Source organism: Chionomys nivalis, chromosome 3 (genome assembly GCF_950005125.1).
Source record: "Chionomys nivalis chromosome 3, mChiNiv1.1, whole genome shotgun sequence".
NCBI lineage: Eukaryota > Metazoa > Chordata > Mammalia > Rodentia > Cricetidae > Chionomys > Chionomys nivalis.
The window spans coordinates 13,351,514-13,373,018 of NC_080088.1; the positions used below are offsets into that span (position 1 = coordinate 13,351,514).

General features: G+C 43.3%; 1 protein-coding gene across 6 annotated transcripts in view; it reads left to right on the forward strand.

Annotated features, from left to right (window-relative positions):
• App (amyloid beta precursor protein) overlaps positions 1-21,505 on the forward strand; it is a 229,404-nt gene that overhangs the window by 42,502 nt on the left and 165,397 nt on the right. For all 6 annotated transcript variants that reach the window (XM_057765553.1, XM_057765554.1, XM_057765555.1 and 3 more), the window contains exon 2: positions 16,246-16,413. In XM_057765553.1, coding sequence (XP_057621536.1) covers positions 16,246-16,413 — 168 coding nt within the window. The remainder of the gene's footprint in view (positions 1-16,245; positions 16,414-21,505) is intronic.

Consider the following 21,505-nt stretch of genomic DNA (forward strand, 5'->3'; position numbering starts at 1 on the left):
ACAACTTGGCAGGCAGACATCTTGCAGATAAATGAGGAAAGATTGTCTATTTCAAGTGGCATAAGACATTCCTTAAAGCAGTGTGTCATATCTGTTCCTACAGTCAGCATTTTCTTTGGAGCAGAAAATCTCCTCTCGGGCTACCCGAGTGCATGGCAGACATCTTTGGAAGCGTAGCACTGGGGAGATAGCAAGCCAGCGCTGTGCATTCAGGAGAGCAATGTCTACAAATAGGTCAGGAAGTTTCTTGTGCCTACATGCATTTCTCTTCCTTCTTCCTGTTGGATACCAGCTGGGAAAATCGGTAACTTATGAAAATGCTTACCATTCATTTAATATGTATTACTAAATTTTAATTCTTCATAATCTATAAGGTTAGGTTTTGATAAATATTTAGAGGGAAAGGAAGTGCATCAAAAGGCTCTCTCTTCAAAGATAAGCAATGCTAGGTTCAGAATATGATCTTTCCTCTTTTTTAATTTTTATTTTATTGAACTATACATTTTTCTCTGCTCTCCTCCCTTCTACCATCTCCCATGTTCCCCTTTCTCCCAATTTACTCAAAAGATCTTGTCTTTTTCTACTTTCCATGTAGCTTAGATCTATATATGTCTCTCTTAGGGTCCTCATTGTTGTCTAAATTCTCTGGGATTGTGAATTGTAGGCTGATTTTCTTGGCTTTATGTCTAAAAGCCACTTATGAGTGAGTACTTGATATTTGTCTTTAGTGAGGTGACCTTCCCTCTTGATTCAAACATGCTCATACCTTCCGTGAGTGTTACAGGACCCCAAACTCTGAGACTTCTAGATATGGGCAGTGATGATTTAGACCTGACTGAAGATGCAAGGCTGGAGAAGTTTCTGAAAACATTTTTTTAATTCATAAATTTTCATGAGACCTTTACATTATGTAATCTATTGCATATCATTGTTATCTCAGAACAGTTAATGCATTATTCAAAAAGATTCCTGTGACTTAAGCTTCTCTGACTTTATCTAAGGCACTTAAGAAATATTTCGCTATTAGAAAGTCTTCACCGACAGAGAGAAGATTCCAACTGGCTGCGTTGATCTTGGAATCAGGAAGGACCACAGGATGTGATCCCGCTTATGGCTGAACTTGCTCAGAAGCAGAGAGCAGCCCATTGAGTACACTTGTGTAGGTTGGATAAAATTGCATAATATAGGAGTTTGTTCATTACTGTATTTGACTTAATGATGAACTAATGTTTACTTATCAGAGGGACCTTACTTTTTCCTTGCCTGACCCCCAATAGCACTGACTTCAATTTGTGACCCTGGTGCAGTTTGACACTTATTATTGGTATCAGAGAAGGTATTGCCAAGTCCTTTCCCACCATCAACACCACTGTAGCGCCATGAGGCATGTGGTTAGGTCTCAAACCAAGAACAAGTGGCTGAGGTGCCTATTCAACAGGTCAAAGCAGACCTGGCTACCAGGTTCTCCCAGCATGCCTCAGTCCCTACCTGTTACAGACTAGACTGGCAAACCCTGCCCCCCTGTACCCTGAACTCTCCAGCCCAGGAGCTGAGCTGCCCTTCCTCTGAGGCTCTTCCCTATGTAATCCAGCCATTTGGCTATACCCAGTCCTTTTTTTTTGGGGGGGGGGTGCTTTTTGGTCTTTCCTCTCCCCTCTCCCTTACTTCTCCTCCTCACATGGTCCGACTCATGGATCATGTTCATTCTGGAAGCTCCCAGGTATCTCTGCCTCTGGCCATGCTCTCCCTCATATCTGCAGTAAACATTCTCCTCCACCTTACTTAGGATCACTTATGTCCTTTTCTTCCCCATTTATCTATAATATAATTCAATTTTAAAGAACAAGGGGCCTACTTATCCTCTTACACTCATGAGCTCTCCCCTCTTCATTTTTTGGGGGTGGGGAGGCAGTAGTTTCAGGTGTATTTTTGTTCGGGTTTATTGTGTATCTTCATTTAGTACAAATTCAAGGCTGCCTACCTGCAGGCCCTGGGATATCTGTCTTGACTCCTTCCCTCACTCACCTGAGCTTTTCTGCTCCCATCCTTGGACTTAGAAAAGCACCACGCGTCTCCTCCTCCAGCCCCACCTCTCCTGTGGTATGTCCACTGATACACCTTTGTCAAAGTTGGCTTTATTATTTCAGCACCTTCTGTTAGCAAGTTGAGGCACAGGTGCTTCTTTCTACCCTTGTGTTGTAAAGAGACCTGCTTGGATCTCCCCACGGTCCTCATCCATAGGTATGTTGAGTGCCTGGGAAATGCGTGTATGATCCGAAGGCACCAAGCCAGGACTTTCCAGAAACTTAGCATAGGACCAAGACAACTCTGAACCCTTGTCTGTTGGAAGTGGCTGGGCCTTGATAGCCGCCAGCACACACTGCCTGGCTTGTCTGCCGGTGTTAGTCTCCAGATCATCCTCCAGGTGTTTTCAGATGCCTTTTGGTAACTTGCAGTGTTAGGTTACATGTTGACGTCTCTGAGGATCGCCTTGTGTTGACAGAGGCTTCTTAGCTGCAGGAACTCAAACAGAACAAAGGAGCTGGCTGCACACTTTACTCCTGAATGACGTCTGCCCATAATGTTTGTACGATCTTCCAGAGTCCAGTGGGACAGTCTGATTTTTAAAAATCCGACGTGAATTGCAAGCTGATGCTCCTCTCCAGGGTGCACTTCCAGAGAATCAGGAAGTGAACTGAGCCCCATGGCTCGGAAATCCCCTTGCCTTTTGAGCTGTTGCTCTTAGAATATTCTATGACAAGCCCGAGGTCAGGACAAGTTCAGCCACAACTGATGTGTGCATGCTGGTAATGGCAGCGGATTGCATGCTGGTAATGGCAGCGGATTGCATGCTCTCCCCCTGCTGCCACTAGAAAAATCCTATAGATACCTAAGTTTGAATTTATTTTCTATTGTTCCATGCCTTTGTCAATATTGACAGTTTTTTGCATTCTAGTTTATTACACTATTATTTTTTCACACCAGACATTCTTTAGCTGTTGTATTTATTGTGCAAAGGGAGCAGGCACACTGTAGAGAATGAGGAAGTTTTCACAAGCAGTGAAGTCATTTTTATCATGTTTATATTTTGTAAACAAAATAAAAGCCTTTGCTTTGCATTTACAGCGTTTAGCTGGATGCTCACTGTCAGTTAAGACCATGGTCACAGGCCGGGCGGTGGTGGCGCACACCTTTAATCCCAGCACTTGGGAGGCAGAGGCAGGTGGATCTCTGTGAGTTCGAGACCAGCCTGGTCTACAAGAGCTAGTTCCAGGACAGGCTCCAAAACCACAGAGAAACCCTGTCTCGAAAAACTTAAAAAAAAAAAAAAAAAAAAAAAAAGACCATGGTCACAGCCTCGGCATCTTCTCTGCTTTTATTGCTACCAACTAAAAATTGCTGCCATAACACGAAGTAAAAGTCTTGTTATGTTCCTCTCAGAATTACATTTTCTCCCTTGGTATTGTGGTTCTGAAAGCTTTTATTGCAAAGAGAATGACAATCTGACAGAGTTTTTTTGTAAGGCTGAGGGTACTGGAAAGGGAGGGTGACAGTGCCCAACTCCAAGTTCTTTAAGGAGGGTTGTCTCCCCGTGCTTACCAAGCAGATATCCCGAAGCAGGAACCTTTGAGTATTCTTTACAGCCCTGGAGGAGAAATAGTCTTGGCTTGCCCTAAGGGAGATAAGTTAGCAGAATGCTCGAGCAACAGTGAGCAGGAATGCCATTTAAAGCTATCGTGATTTTTCACATCAACTCAGCATTCTCTCTGAATTTCTCTTGTGTTCCTGCTACACCAAAAGTCCTAGTGATAAAAATCCAGTGAGATGAGAGTTATAAGCACACAGGAAAGGCAGAGAAGTAAATATTATGAAACCTTGGACAGAAATAAATCAACAGAAATAATGTAAATATCCATTCTGTTCTGAACAAGAATGCCTCATGTTCTCATCCTGAAATATTTTCCGTGGCTTTGGTAAAAAATAGAAAGGTGATGTCTGGAGGCCACGGATTGTTTGATGCTGTTTGTTCAAAGACAGTCAGATCCCCTCTTGTCCTGACCAAGTTGACCATTGGCCCCTTCACGCCTTTACACAGAATGTGCTTATGTGTGTTTCTCTGTGCATTGTTATGGCATAAATGAATGGCAGACAGAAATTATAGTAAAATATTCAGCTTTAATTAAAAAAAGGTTCCCATGGAGAACAGGAAAACAGAAGAAGGGAAGGCGGGGAGTATACCCGCAATATTTATAAGTAAATAATATCCTCAGGGGACCCCGCCCTACAAGCAAGGTGATTGGCTGGGCTCCCCCTACAGTGCACGCCTGAAGAGGTCACAGAGCAAAGGTCACTGTGTCTCTGTGGGTTCATGGAATAAGTTATCTTTGCTCTTCCTCACTGGCATGCCACACCCATTCCAGCATGTGCTGCTTTCACATCGTGGACAGTGGTCACAGTGGCATGTTTGCTGACGAACTTTGCATACCACTTATCACAGCTAGTACCGGACTTCATGTTCACACAGCTCCATGTGAAGTATGAGTAGAAATACAGACTACCTAATACACATTGCTTCCCCATTTGAAGGATTTCCTTCTGAGTATATATTGGGTGGGACAAATATACGCAACTAAAAAAAAAAATACTTCTTTAGCCAAATTTTGTCTTTGCCGAAGTCTAAAAGAAAGAGAATAAAAGGAGGATTGCGTAATTATCAGAGCTAAAACTTTGCAACATTTGATTGACATCTCCCTATAGGCTCCAATGCTTGCATTTAGATCAATGTTACCTCGAATTAGATTTTTCATTTTCATAGTATCGCTCATGCACCATTGCTGATCGTAAGTCATGTCATGCATTACATATAGGATGTTTATAGCAGTTCTTGCTTAGAAGGGTGCTCTTTGATGCCTTGGGGAGTTGAGATTTTCATGGTCCAAGGGATGGTGTGGATGAAGTAAGATCAGTGAGAGACAGGATATACTTCGATATCACGGACAAGGTCGGTTTCTGTGTTCCCTACTTTCCAGTGGCTTCCTCTGTCTTAGTAAGCCACTTTACTTGTGATTAGTGCTTATGCGGGCAGTGAAGACATAGGGAGCAGAGCTGCAGCACAGTCCTAGCACTGCAAGGGAGCAAAGGTCCTTACTTACTGGGTGCATTGAGGTCCAGAGTCTTATAAAAAAGATGGCAGGGAGAAAACCTGCAGGTAAGTTTGCTGAACACAAGTTTCTGCTGTTGTTCATCTTTAAGCAAAAACTAATTTATAAGCGAGGTGCAGAGGGTTAGTAGTGATATTTTGAATTTTGGTCATGACATGTCTTACGGGCTTTGTGGGGCGGAAATAGAAGTTCCTAGGCAGCAAGTGTCTTAAAATGGCAGGGTGGGGGTGAGGGTAAGGAGGAGGGTTCATATGGGTTTTTTCTTACAAGGTTTGACTTTTGGAGATATGCCAACATCATCCATCCTGTATAGTTCAGTCTGTTTTGAAGTACCGAGGGATGGTTATCCATCTGTTTCAGTGACTCATATTTTCATATCAGCTATTTTCATTTTCTTTAGATCTCCTGAAAAATAAAGTGTTTGCCTCCAAAGTTTCTGTATTAGGTTTCAATCGTTTTGACAAATTCCCTAAGAGAATAAACTTCAAAGGAGGATAAGGTTTATTTTGGGTCTTGGTCCTGGTGCTTTAGGGCTCAGTTGACACAGTCCATCATGGGGATGGGGAAGAACAGAGGCTGGATGAGGTCTGGTGTTCTGACATCTCCTTTCCCTTTCAAAGGCACACTGAATGACCTGACTTGCTAGTTCTGAAAGGTTCCCCTATTTCCTGGCAGTGACATCAACTGGCAGCCATACCTTCCACAAGGACATTTTAGTAACACCCCAGACCCAAGCTATGGCAGTTACTTCCTCTCACTAATGTTTCCCTGAATGAGAATGACAAAGATTGCTGGGGGTTTTCTGAGCCTCTCTGCTGTGGATTCTCAGAGTGTTAGCTGTGACTATTTTTGTCTTGAACTATCAAAATCCTAACATATCTGCCTTAAACTATTTCAAAGAATTATTCAGCTAGCTGTGGTGGCTACGCACCTTTAATTAGAGCACTCTGAACGTGATCTACGTAGACACCTGGGGCTATGCAAAAAGACCCTGTCTCAAACAAAACAAAACAAAACAAAGTTATTCAAATGAGAATACAAGGATACAAGGGTCCTTAAATCTTTTTGTTGTTGTTGTTTGTTTTGTTTTGTTTTGTTTTTTTGAGACGTGGTTTCTCTGTAGATTTGGAGCTAGCTCTGGTATTCCAGGTTGGCCTTGAACTCGCAAAAATCTACCGGTCTCTGCCTCCTGAGCTTAAATCACTTTGAGAACATTTCTGCCATTTAAATAAGATAGCATCTTAGTTGTTTCTATTACAGGTGTGCCGTGCCATGTTAGTTTGTCTTGCCACAATAATGTTGAACAGTCACAGCACACCCCAAAATTTGCCTTCTATGTTCTAACAGTTCTGGAAAGAGTTCACTCTAACAGCATCAGATTCTCAGCAACTGTGAGGTAGACCAAGAAGAACTGAAGTTCAAGGTCATTCTCAGCTAGTCAGGTCTGTGGGACTACTTGAAGTTGTCTCAGAAAAGCAAGGAAACAAACAAATAAAACAGCAACAAACTCCAATCCTGGTTCCGTAGCTCAGGAGCAGAGAGCTTATCAAGAATGCACTTGGCAATGCAGAACAAAAAAATGTAAAAATCCAAGGCGTTTTAAAAATACATTGGTGAAAATATGAAGTACGCAGTCAGAGCAGGTTGAGGAATATCAACTATAGGCCTCCAATCCTATCTGATAGCATTATTGGGCCTTCCATAGGTGGAGAATAGGGTTTTTGTTACTCAGGTTGCTAGGTCAGATATAGAAGTGGGCGAGGTCCTGCTTTTTAGCTGGGCTAAAGATAGCCTAAAGGAAATTGCCATCAGGCTATTGGGTCAACAGCCTTGCAAATTGAATATTGTCATTGGGTTTCATCAGTGTTATGTCTGTGCAGAGGGCTTCTCTGAGAGAATTATTCTTTATAGCAAGTATAGTTATAGGCTTAAAGAAATAAGAATTAAATAGGCATTCACTGGGATAAAAACTGATTTTGAATCTAATTCTCTGGTTATCACACAGACACTTCTATTTTAAAAATTACAATTTTTAATCCGTTTATATTATGCGTAAGCAGCTGGGCCACCAGCCTCTCTGAGGCCTACCTATAATGCAAGCTTTCAGCACTGGTTGTTAATCTCCTGAGTGTTGAATAACCGATGTTTCTATTGATGGACCTCTTGATTTCCTACTGCGTGCCTTTTGATTTCCTACTGTGTGCCGACGGGGAGCATGCTTCACTAGCCTTGAGAAGAGATGGAGTTTGGGGCCAAGTTGAGAACCCCTGTGCTCAGCAACACTCGAAGAGCTCGGTTTCCACAGAGTCTTTGAAAGCCTTCTAAGAAGCTATACCGTGTAATTTGAAGCTATGTCAGGAAGGAACTCCAAAAGAATGACAAGTTTCCAGGAGTGAAAAATACATACATTAATTCTTTGAAAGGATTTTTTTTCTCTCTCTCTCTACTCACTTTTGTGACAGATCCTTTCTAGGCTGGAACTCAAGCTCAGAAACAGTTACACTGGTTCACTTTTCTGTATGGGTTTAGGTGGCAATTCTGTCCTTTCTCACCACACATCCATACATGGGCACACCAGGGCAAAGCCCTGTTTTAATTTGAGAGCCAGGCTGATCATGCCAAAGGAGCTCTTGACAGACTACAGTCAGCCCCTTTTTCTGCCTCTGGAACTCAGGCTATGGGTGAAATCTTAGCCTTTTCCTGCTCGAGTTGGCATGAATGATTTATACAGATGCTTTCCCTTCTGTGATTCTAATTTAAATTCCAGTTTTATGTCAGTAATAACGTGAGCGACTACAGATGTTCTCTGTGGACGTCACTGCCAAGGAGACCCTCCCTCCCGTTCTTTTCCTTTGGTTGGCGAATGAAAATTTGCTCATGATTATTGATCTTTAAAGGAAGTTCACCGGCAAATTTCCTAGATTGTGATTATGGAAATCATTTCTTTACGCTTGAAAATGGAGAATGTTTTCGGTGTTGAATTTAAAAGTAACTCAGAGTGTAGACTTTTTTTGTGTGTGTGGAATGTAATTGAACTGTGCTCAGGTGATGAGCACACCACAGTTCTTCCAGGAAAACCAAAGATGGGATAGAAATAGAATCTGTCCTGTTTATTTTAAGAATCCCACCCAAAGAAAAAAAGTACCAATACTTCCCCAGATGAGAGTTATTCCGGCCAGTGAAACGGCTGCTCGGATGTAGAAACCAGATGGTCTTCATTAGCCAGAAAGCTTAAAACGGCATAAATCCACAGACACAGCCAAGCTATGGATCCGGACCCTGCCTTGCCAAGCTGGACGTTTTAGCCAGGGAAACAGAGGGCTCCTTGTTCCAGCCCCTCTTAGCTGGGACCCGGGTGAAGAATGCTGCCAGACCTGCTCTTTAAGAAATTTTCATCTTGATAATGAGGAAGAGAGAAAGTTCTTGGAGAAAAGGAACACCCTGTTTGAAGGACAGACAGAGAACGGGTTACAGAAGCGGCCTCTGTGCTTCATTGTAAACTGTAGCGACTGTCCGTGTGGGCTTCCACTTTCATCCCTGCAGATTGGTCCACACTGAGTCTGTATGTTTATCTTTATTTCAGCAGTACCTATTTAAGGCCAACTTGTAGCTACAGTGCTGTTAGGAGAGACTATTGCATTTCTTTGCTCTCTGTGTTGTGGCTTGGGAGGAGGGGACCAACCAACCAACCAGCCAACCAAACAAACAAACAAAAACCTTTTTTCTCCCCTGATAACAAAGGTTTGTTTCCAGAAAGTTTGGCAGTGTAGCATCTAGGTTGGTCTACCTCAGAGTTCTGGAAGTGGCCTCTTGCTTTTGAAACCATGGATTAATCCACTGCTGCAGCTGGTTGTTTTGTTCATTGGCACTGAACACAGTTTTCTCATGGGAAAGTATTTCCTGTTTCAGGATGCCAGCGACAAACTATACAGGCGACAAGGAGTATTTTCATATTTAGCCTCCCCAAAATGCACAAATCGTGAGGGACTGCCTATGTATAGGGTTCTAATCTTTAGTGTTGTCATGCGTTTCTAAAAATGTAACTTGATGGTTAAGAAGAAGCCGTTCTTCCGCTGGTCATGGTCCTCTTTTACTAAGTTGTGTCTGTTTCTGTTCTATGTAGGGAGATAGTTTTGGAAGTGAGGAGTAATTACCTTCCAGTTGTCTTTGAGAGCACGAATCTGACGGCAGTTATTCTAGGATCCAAAGGCTTCCATTTCATGGATGTAGATACTATCAGCTCTTAAGAAGGACACGGCACGGGATTCATTAAGTTTCTTTCTAGAGGTTTTGTTGAGGAAAAACAGTTTGAGTAAACCTGTCTGGACTGGTGAGGGACAGCAAGGTATTATGTTCTGTGTGGCCCCCTTATCAGATGGTGCTGCTTTCCTCTTGGCTGATGCTGAGGCTGTATTGCTTTTAGCAACCATCCTGTTGACAGATGCAGATGAGGATGCCCTGCGTTGTCTTGTGTTAATTAACAGGGCCAAGGATGTGTTGCTTCAAACCCGGGCTTTGTAGGTGGGCTACAGGAAGGACGGAGAGGCTTCTGGTTCAATCTGTGTGTTTAATCTAATTGTTCTAGTCATTATACCATAGCTGTTGATTTGGAAAATAATTTCCCATGACAAACGTGGTATTTTGTTTTAAGTAAACATTTATGAAAGGTAGCAAGATGTTATATAAAACATTTTTTTATATATATAAATAGAAAGCAGTTCCCAGTGCAGTGATTTACTGTCATTTTGGAGGAACTAGAGTTTAAATTGAACTGAGCCCTGTGCTGGCTCAACTTTATGGAAATATGGTTGAAGCGTTTTCTGCATATTTACTTTTACAGTGAATAATTGTATCAGTTGCTTTTCTTGTTGCTGAGACAGTAGGGCTGGCCAAAACAGCCTAAGGAACGAAGAGTTGTCTTGACTCTGCATGAGGAGACCATCCATCATGGCGGGGGAGTCCTGGCAGAAGGAGAACACATAGTAAGGAAAAGGGAGAGATGAATGCTGGAGTCAGTGCATTTTCTCCTTTTCACTCTGCCTGTGACTGCAGTCCAGAGGATGATGCTGTCGGTGTTCAGGGTGGATCTTCGCTCTTTAAACCTGTGTGGTTTAAAGCACTCATAGACACACGCTGAGGTAGGTCTCCATAGAGATTCTAAGTCCAGTTGAGTTGATGATGAAGATTAACCACTACAATATTAAATTCCTTTGGGTAGAAAACCTGAAAAGAGCAAAAGCATCTATTTATTCTAAACACCTGTATTATACAAGCAGATGACATTAAAATAACTGTAAACGTAAGAGGAAGGATGACATAGAGAAGTGTGGAAGTTAGAAAAGGAAATTCAGGAACCAAGTTTAAGAAAATGAAACAGAATTTATTAGATAGACTTAATTTTAAAAAGTAAGACCAGGTAACATGAGCAATTGTCCCATTTTTGATAAGGACTTGACTGGATTTAGCTGCTAGGTCTGCACAGTACACGGCCTATCACCAGGTAGTCATGGATAGGGTATGATGGGAGTGCTCCTGAGGCCCAGCACCTCTCTGTTGAAATATTGGTAACTGATGGATTGCAAGGGAAGGGGAGACGAGAAGACAGTCATTGTCAGTATCAGTGACTGAGCTCAACAGGCTAACATGGGTCGTTCAGAATCCATGGCTATACTGATACCTCTGGTTAATTAAAAATCAATGGGGAATAAAGCAAAAAGACATTCATGTGGAGAAAGGACGTATAGAGTGAAAGGGGCATGGTGGAAGTGTGAGGGAGATAAGAGAGGGTGTATCTTAGGGTTTCTATTGCTGTGAAGAGACACTGTGACCACGGCAACTCTTATAAAGAAAGGTATTCAATTGGGGCTGGCTTACAGTTCAGAGACTTAGTCCATTATCATCATGGTAGGAAGCTTGGCGGCATGCAAGTAGACATGGTGCTGGCAAGGAGCCAAGAGTTCTACAACTGATTTGGCAGGAAGAGATAGTGACACTGGGACCTGGCTTGAGCATTTGAAATCTCAAAACCCACCCCCAGTGACACACTTCTTCCAACAAGGCCACACCTACTCCAATGAGGCCACGCCTCCTAATAGTGCCAGTCCCTGGTAACCAAACATTCAAGTCTATGAGCCTATGGGACTATTCCTATTCAAACTACCACAGGGTTGAGAGAAAACAGAACATATCACATACATGTGTAAAAGTGTCAGAGAAAGCCGGGCGGTGGTGGCACACGCCTTTAATCCCAGCACTCGGGAGGCAGAGGCAGGCGGATCTCTGTGAGTTCGAGACCAGCCTGGTCCACAAGAGCTAGTTCCAGGACAGGCTCCAAAACCACAGAGAAACCCTGTCTCGAAAAACCAAAAAAAAAAAAAAAAAAAAAAAAAAGGTGTCAGAGAACAAATTTAGTCAATTACAAAATAAACAACATAAAAAAAACCCAACCAAATGAAAACAAAAACAAAATATAACCTAATCTGGAAACACTTCTTCCAGGACAAGCTAGGATGCTTTTATTATCTGACTGTCTGGCCCTGCTTAAGGCTTTGGTCCCCGGTGTACAGCATCTGCTAGTGTTGTTCTTTTGTAATTCTGCATCTTCTGAAATGTGAAGGCCTCCTAGAAAAAAGAGAAACATCATTAAGAATGCTTAGGTGGTGGCACACGCCTTTAATCCCAGCATTTGGGAGGCAGAGACAGGGAGACTTTTGTGAGTTCAAAGTCAGACTGGTCTACAGAGCAAGTTCTAGGACAGGCTTCAAAGCTGCAGAGAAACCCTGTCTAGAAAAAAATCATAAAACAGAAAACAAAGACAAAGAAAAAAAAGAAAAGAATATCTTAATCTGTGGATGGAAGTGGAGAATAGGGACTCAGAAAAGAGGTGGTTGGAGAAGAACTGGGATAATTCACCATGACGGAAGTCAAAGACAGACTTCTAAGGCAAAAGAGTTCATCCTTGGTAAACTAGGCCAGTAGGGATGGGTGCTATGGAAAGCCTCCTATGCTTCTCAGATGGGAGTTATACGTAACCTTGAGATCAGTCAGCTCAGGGACGAGAATGTAAACTGATTACAGGGGTTAGGACACTAGTGACTGGACCAGCAAGATGGGTCAGCAGGCAAAGGCACCAGCACGTCTGACGACCTGAGTTTGACTACCCTCATGGTGGAAGGAGAAATCATATGCAGGTTGTTCTTTAACAATGTGCCAGGGCAATGGCCCACACACCCCTTATCCTCCCATAACATAAAATAAATTTAAAGAAGAGGTGGAAGATGTTGGCAGTCGGTGTTTAAATCACCAGTTTAATTAACCAGTTTAAATCACAAGTTAAGCAGATGGATGGCGGAGGGGCTGGATCGGGCCTACTGTCTCCTTTGTAAATACAGGTATTCGTGGGGAAAGACTGCCTATCCCTTTGTGTGTCGTTTAAAGCTGTTTCAGACCGATAGCAATAAGGTTGGAGAGTCACCAAAGAGGCTGGCCCATGAGCCTTATGTATGCACTGTCTGGCCCTTTCAGGAAGCTCTCTGACCCCCTGCTCTAGAGGGCAATAATGCGAAGGGAAGTGAGGAAGGGTTTTTTGTTTTTCATTTGCTGTGTTTGGTAAAGGAGCTCAGAGGTTGCTAGTGGTGAACTGGAGAAAAGCCAAATGCCTTAGTGTTTCTTGCTGTGTGACAGGTCACCTCAAATTTAATTGCTTAAAGCAACAAGAAGTTACCATTTCCGTTTCTGTGAGTGAGGGACTTAGGGGCACCTTCTAGGTGTTTCTGGCTCTGGGTCGATCTCTCTTGAAGCTGCATTCCTCTTGTCAGCCATGGCTGCAGCCAGATGGTGTCATTGTGGTGTGGACTATTTCCAGGCTTGCTGGTGTGGCCCTGAAGGAGGTCTGAGCTTCCTACTGCTGCCCAACAATGAATGAACCTTGTTCTGGACCTCACACGTCACCATTTCTGGCATGCTTTGTTTGTTGCATAGACAAACTGTAACTAACACACTGTGAGAAGGGATGGACTGCATGTGGTCATGATACCAGGAAGTGGGAAGTGGAGGATCATGAGGACTTTCTTGGGCCCTGATGGTCACTGGAGAGAACTTGTTTACATTTTCTTTGAAGGAAGAAGGATGGCTCCTGTATTTGCATCCACTGAGGTGGCTCATCACCTAACCTGGGACAGCCAAGAGCTTGTGAGGAAGTAGAGGCGCAGGAGATCCTGAAATTGAGGACCAGATTCTTTTGATAAAATATTCACCAACTTTGATGAATTAAATGTTCTATAACTTCTCTTTAGTTAGGGATAAGATGCCGAGGCCCGCTAAGAGTGGACAGAATAAAGCACAGTGAGGAACACAATGAGGTTTGCATTGAACACGTCTTCCTTCAACCCCCCCAAACCCTGCCCCTGCCCCAACCTCCACTCCATGGCTTCACCCACAGGTGTCTGGTTCTGATTCCACGTTCTTTAACTCTCTTGCCATATTATTACCCCATCTGCTTATTTCAGTAAATTGGCAAAATTCATATTTCGCTCTATAAGATCCAGGCATTGAATTTCCTTATAATCCCTCAGGAGGATAAGGTCAAGAACGTTCTGTGTTGGGCATGACTCTGCATCCGGGGGAGAATGGGCCTTCCAGCTTCCTGGTAGTGCTGAGAAATGGTTTGGGCTCTTGCGGAAGAGTCGAGGGGTCGCAGCTGCTCTGTGGATGGTCTCACTTTGTGGCATTAGCCGCTGTTTGAAGGACCTAAACACCCGGGACTTGAGGCACAGAGTCGTGTAGCCTGCTCACCATAGCCCAGAGTCCCCTCATTTGCTGTTGTTTTGTTAAAGACACAAATCCTCTGTTGTGGGCAGACAAGATACTGACGGGCAAATGTTAGGACAGATGCTTGGTCCCTATCACATCAGCAGATAGAAATGTCTTCAACTGAAATCTCTCCATCCAGGCAGTTTGAGTTTTTTTTTCTTTTCTTTTCTCTTTCTCTTCCCTCACTAGTTTTTGGGATTAACTCAGGAATCACCCAGGAAGTGGCTGTGGGAGTGTCTGCTGGGGAAAGTTGAGTCTATCTGGGGTGCAGCTCAGTTTCCTCAGCAGGGCCTTCACTGGGGAGGAATTACATTGGTTCTTCTTTTGATTCCTTGGTTTCTAGTAATTCTTTTCCTGGATTTAGTTTTCATCTCTGGCAGACCTTTTGGATGTGGTAGGACAGATTTCAGCACTCCAGTTTTCCCATAATAAATTTTATTTTTTTTCCCCTTAACTAGGCAGGATGGTACAGTTGTGATTCTAGCAATGAAGGCTGAAGGCCCGAAAGATCAGAAGATAGGAACGGTCTGAGCTCATAGTAAATTCTGTCTACTCTTTATCTAAGGAAGTTGGGGCAGGGGAGGACCGCCTGTGAACAGAAGGGCTCTAATACAGAAAGCACACTTTCAGAGTCTTCTGAAATGGCAGATTGCCTGCAGCGGTCGAAGCCAAGGCCTGTTCCGAATTTGCTAGGGCAGATGCTGTGCTGAGCTCTGGATGAGATGTTGTTTACTTGCTTCGTGGTAGGGGCCATGGGGCACGAGCACCCTGTCCTAGTGAGCCAACACAGGGCTGGGACTGTAGCGCAGTTGGTAAAGTGCTTAGATGGGCTATGATTTACATCCTACTCCCAAGGCTAAGTTAAAGAAAAAAAAAATAACCAGGTATGAGCCCTTGTAATCCTGGTAATCTCAGCTGGAACGGCTGAGACAGGCAAATTCCTGGGGTTTTCTGAACAGCCAGAGCAGCCTGCTAGCCAGGTTTCAACCAACGAGAGATCCTGTCTCAAAGACAGGTGGATGGTGCCTGAAATGTAATGTCTGAGGTTGGCCTCTGGCTTGCACTCACATATGCATGCATCAGCATGCACACAGGCACACACACACACACACACACACATACTCTCTCTCTCTCAAAGACAAGTGGACAGTGCCTGAAGTGTAATGTCTGAGGTTAGCCTCTGGCCTACACTCACATATGCATGCATAGGCTGGTATACATACACACAGACACACACACACATGCGCATACACACACATGCACACACAGTGCATACCCAAGTACACACATACATGCACACACACAGACATGTGCATACATACACACACACACACACACACACTATCCTAGAGACAGGTGGACAGTGCCTGCAGTGTAATGTCTAAGTTTGGCTTCTGGCCTGCACTCATATATGTATGCATAGGCAGGCTGTGCATACACATACACATGCACACACACACACACACCCCATCTTAAAGACAGGTGGACAGTGCCTGAAGTGTAATGTCTGAGTTTGGCTTCTGGCCTGCACTCATATATGTATGCATAGGCAGGCTGTGCACACACACACACACATGCACACACACACACCCCATCTTAAAGACAGGTGGACAGTGCCTGAAGTGTAATGTCTGAGTTTGGCTTCTGGCCTGCACTCACATATGCATGCATAGGCAGGCATGTGCACACACGTGCGTACGTGCACACATAAACACACACACACACTACTGGAAGAAAGTAAGGATAAGAGTGACTAGGGGAAACCTGGTGGGATGGTCTGTGTATTGTTACATTCCCGAATGGTTGATTCTCCAGTATAATCGTCTAATAAAAACTCAGGTACAAGCTGGGCATGGTGGGCGGCACATGCCTGTAATCTCAGCACTCAGGAGGCAGAGGCAGGTGGATCTCTGAGTCTGGGACTAGCCTGGTCTACAGAGTACAAGACATAGAGAGACCCTGTCTCAAAACAAGCGAAAACGCCCTTGGATACAGCCACTTTCTCAGTGGTGAGGCACGCTGTAAACACCTTGTTGTCAGGGCTGAGAAGTGGCACATAGTGTCACCTCCAGGCCTGGTCATCAAGGAGGAACTGACCCCATTCTGTGTGAATAACTGCGGATTATGAGAATGTGAATTCTTCCACAGTGATTATATTTATTTTAGAAACCCCTCGTTATTATTAGGACCTTTCAAGAGATATCACACAATTTTCTGTGGGGAAAAAAATGAAAGAATTTTTGAATGAACTAGGAATTATTTATTCTTTTAGGTGCCCACTGATGGCAATGCCGGGCTGCTGGCAGAACCCCAGATCGCCATGTTCTGCGGCAAACTCAACATGCACATGAATGTGCAGAACGGAAAGTGGGAGTCAGACCCATCAGGGACCAAAACATGCATCGGCACCAAGGAGGGCATCCTGCAGTACTGCCAAGAGGTAAGGCCTGTACGGTAGACACTTGTTCTTGCTGGGTCACATGCATTCATTAAAAATATTAATTCTGCTATCTTATATTTATGTTCTCTCTCATAGTAAAAAATCTTGGCTCCTAATGATCCACTGTACCATTAATACATTTATCTGCTTTACCCTACAGTTTGCACAATTACACATTATCTGTTATGATCAATATACTGGGTAAAATTTAAGTTTTCTTAGTGTAATGTGTTCTACTGTGGCTGTGCAATTAGGGAAGCATTTTGGCTAAAAATGATATAAATAATTTTTTTCTTTTCTGTTCAAAAACTTTGATATATTTTAGTTGATTTATAACAGTTGATTTTTTTCTTTCTTCTTTTTTGATTTATTTTTATCTTATGTTCATTGGTGTTTTGCCATGGATCCCTTGGAACTGGAGTTACAGACAGTTGTGAACTGCTGTGTGGGTGCTGGGAATTGAACTCAGGACCTCTGGAAGAGCAATCAGTCCTCTTAACTACTGAGCCATCTCTCCCGCCCCCTGTTGATATTTTCTAATTTTTCTCTTTTAATATTGTGTCTTTGAAATAAACATTCAAACTGATACTAAAAATTATACTAAAAGATCACCTCTATTTTATCCCTTGTTGATACTCTTTTTTAAAATAATAATTTTATTTCATGTATATAGATGTTTTGCCTATGTCATATCTGTGCACCATGTATGAGGCTGGTACCCCAGAAGGTATCAGAATAGGCTGTCGTATATCTTGGAACTGGAGTTACCAAACAAAGTACAGTTGTGAATCACTATATGGGGACGGCAGCAGAAACTGAGGTTTTCTTATTTGAAATGCTTGGGCTAAGAGTATTTTGGATTTCATAGGATTTGAAATATTTGAATGTTCACAATGAGTTGCTTTGTGAATGAGCCCCAAGTGAATACAAAATTCTTACCTCTTTCCTGTGTGCATTACACACAGCCCAAAAGTTGTTATGTGGAGTAATTGTAGTGTTCCTCCATTGGGCTGCAGATCAGATGGTAATCTTCTGAAATAAATTCAGAGCAGTTCTCATAAGTTTGGACTAGAGATGCTCAGTTCCCACTCACTTTTCCTTTTCCACTAGCTGTGTAGAAATAATCAATAGTTGTCCACCCCTTGCCCTACTGTGCGTGCTCTATGGCCTTAGAAGTTCTCCCTCTGTCTAGCTACCTCTCTGTACCCTTTAACTATCTACCCCAGCTCCCAAAGTGCAAGCAACTATTATTGATGGTGGAAGTCACAAAATAATCCCACACTAGTTCAGAATTATGAATAATAATGGGTTATTTATTTAGGGGAGACTTATAGATTACTGTCCTTGATAACTCTGCACGAATGGGGAACAGGAACAGAGTCTAGCAGCCAGAAGTGAGAGCTGGAAGCAAGAGAGAGAGAGCATGTGCACACGCTTTACAGCTACATTTATAGTATAAGAGGCCATGCCCAAGTGGGCTGGTATCTTAAAGTCTATTGGCTGAGGAGCAGAAGGAGTGTTGCAAGCAACCACTTGTTCATCCCAATCACCCAGAACCAAAATAGTCACACAGAAACTGTATTAATTAAATCACTGCTTGGCTCATTAGCTCTAGCTTCTTATTGGCTAACTCTTACATCTTAATTTAGCCCATTTCTATTAATCTGTGCATCACCACGAGGTTGTGGCCCACCAGCAAAGTTTCAGCACGTCTGTCTCTAGTGAGCCCTAACTCCGCCCTTCTTTCTCCCAGCATTCAGTTCAGTCCTCCCCACCTACCTAAGCTCCGCCTTATCAACAGGCCAAGGCAGTTTCTTTATTCAATAATGATAATCACAGCACACAGAGGGGACTACCACATCAAAGGAGCTCCCACAGCGTACTATTCCAATAGATTTTAAGAAAGGCTAAGAGGCACATTCAGTTCATGTTGTAGACTTCTGTCCTTTTCTGGTGAGTGGCTGCTGGTGCCTGTGATCATCATGGAAACCCAGATTTGCTCAAATAACCACATGTTATTAAATCTTTGACATTAGAGAACTCAGTGATGCCTGGGTAGCTTTGTTTTCTGTTTTTGTCTGTGGTTTGTGCAATGCTGGGCCAGAGTCCTTCTTCCCACTCCAGACTGCCTGCTTATGGGCAGCCATGGGAGAGAAGAGAAGCAGGGTAGAGCACGTGGGCCTTATTTTGTATGGTTCATCTGCTTTTTCTCACCATCTTCAGTCCATTGGGTAAGAAGCAGCTAAACTATGAGGTGTTTTTAGTCATTTTTACTGAATCTGGTCTGCATTCTATGATAATGAAAAGTCTCTGAGTCTTTTTATTGACTTAATTTTTGAAGAAGAGTAAAGCTTGAGTTTGAATTTCAGACAAACCTACATATAGAAAACTCTAAATACCTTGTCCCCCAGTCCATGGGATGGAGTCTCCAATCCCCAGGCTTTATCTGTGTGCTGGCACCAACCAGATGTGCATCTGGAACACTTGAGATGTGGCCAGTCAGATGTGTGCTGCTAAGAGAAATGCCACATTTCAGAAATTTAACACTAATCAAGACCTAAAATATATATTTCATTTTGAAATGACTATATTGTAGGTACCTATTAAGGATGTCATAAGGATGGTACAATGAAATTAAATAGGATTAAAGATGAATTCACCCCTTTATCCTTCCTTTTTTCATAAGATGAGAAGGGAATTTAAATGTACACTGACAATTTGTATGTCGTGCTCTTGCTTTGTCCCATGCCAAAGTGAGGGGCTGCGATCAGTTCACGATCCTGTCATCCAGGAAACAAGAGGCAAGTAGAGTCGAGGAGTCCCAACAGATTGTCCCTCATAAATTTCCTGGAGGTTTGACTCAGATCTCTCTGAAGCCTTTGAATCACAGCGTTCAAACCGGCTGTGGTGGCTCACTAATGTAATCCCTACACTTGTAAGGCTGAGCCTTAGCTATACAGTGAGATCTTGTCTCAAAAGAACAAAGGAGGGGGATAGAGAGGGGGCTTAGCAGTTTAGTGCACTTGCTGCTCTTTCAGAAGACGCGGGTTCAATTCCGGGCACCCACGTGGTGGTTCAGAACCATGGATACTTCATTTCTGGAGACCCGATACCCTTCGGTTTACTGCATGAGCGGCAGGCAAACATGCGGTACACATACATATATGCAGACAAAACATACGCTCTTTAAAAGAAACAAAATATTCTTATTAAAAATATTTTAATGCATGGAGATGATGTAAGAACCAATAATTCTGCCTTCCTCTCTGAAACACCTGCCTCTGGATGGCAAGAGTGCCCTCCACATAGACTCTCTTCTTAAGAGGGCCATGACCCATGGTCTTAGCGCTCTAAAGGCTGACAGGGCAGAAATGATGATGTCATCACCTGCAACCCCTCTTTTTTTCTTGTTAACAAAGCACCCACCTCTGGGCCAAGTGTTTTGTCCCTTTTACCCACTTAGTGATGCTCCTGGTAAGGAGCCTGGGGAATAGACTTAAGGGAACTGCAGCATTTAAGGGGAGCAAAGAGAAAGCTATGAAGTGGCCAGAGACAGGATAAGAACTAGCATGCATCACGTGACGGAGGACAAGCTAAGTTAATTGTTGAAGAGAGGCAATGATAAGACCGCAAGTATGGTGACTGAAGTATAATAAATAAGGTCCATTTGTGCCTGTCGTGCAAAATAACCACCTGCCAAAAGAACATTTTAAGCTCCGCTATTAAAGGGAGAGGAGTGTGAGCTTTTAGACGTGGCCAGGCTGACTTGAGTAAACGTCTTAGCATGCATGTTTCACTTGCATGACCATGAATAGGAATCATGCGGCATAATTTTTATGTGACAGGAAATTAGCGTTACTCACATTGGCTGAGTATCGGCGGTGTCTGTGCCCATAGGACTATACAATCACCATTCATCTCCAGATTGGTCAGAGAAATGTATCCCCCAAATCAAATCATCTTTCTCCCGCTATTTTAGGACCTGGACAGCTGCATCTATCTGCTTTTTGCTGTCAGAATACCTCCTTTTACTAGGCAGGCTTGCTGTCTTTCCTTCTTCCTTATTTTTCAGAATATTTGTTTTGACAAATATAAGGACATCACTGATAGTAGGGACAGGTCGAATTGCAGTAGTTGCTGCAAGAATGGCATGAATAAGTGGTGAAGATAAATGTGTGACTCAAGAAAAGACCTAGGCAGAGAGCTTGAGGCAAACCAGGGCAAAGGAAAATATTTTTGCTTCTGTTTTCGTTGTTATTGTTGTTCCATTTACCTTGTTTGCTCGCTTTCTTTTCAATGAGGGCAACTTGAGCCAAAGGAAACTGAAACAAAATCATAGGAAGAATTGCTCTCCATCCCAAAACTCAGGTGACTGCATAGGAGGAGGATGAGTATTGCATTATACACACCTGTGCGTCCCAGTACTTGGGAGGCTAAGGCAAGAGGATTACAAGTTAGAGGCCAGACTTGGCTACGTAGTGGGATTCTGTGTCCAAGGAGCGAGGAGCGTGAGCCAGAAGAACCAAAGGAGACTCCCATTAGTTGAGTCTGGAGAGTTTTGGAAAGTGCAAAGAATGGTCTCTAAGAAAGGGTTAACGACGTAGTTTCTATTGCCCAGTGACAGATCCTACTGAACAGCGAAGGAGGCAGGAATGAGGACCGAGACCTAGAATTTATGGAGTCATAGTTCTCCTGTGAATGCTGTTCTTTGTCCTGTGTTTACTCCTTTTTCCCTGCTAAAAATGGGCACCCCTTGGGACTTAGGAAGGTGGAAAGCTGGCAGCCATGCTTCTGGGAATGACATCCCAACTTTGTTTTGCTGTTATCCATTGTAATTCCAGGGAAGGAGGGGTTCTCAGTGGCTTCATGTTGACCACACAGGAACTTGGCACCTGTACCAGGGTACTTACTCATGTGGCTGTGTGGTCTGGCAGCCCACAAGGCCTGGAAGAGTGGCCGCTAACAGTAGACAGAGGAATACACAGGGCCAAGCAGAATGACCCCCATGACCCTGTGTACAGTGGCTACGGACTGGGGCAGTTGTTTTGGCTGGAGTGTTGGCTGGGTCTTAACTTAAGTAGCACTGGGAAGA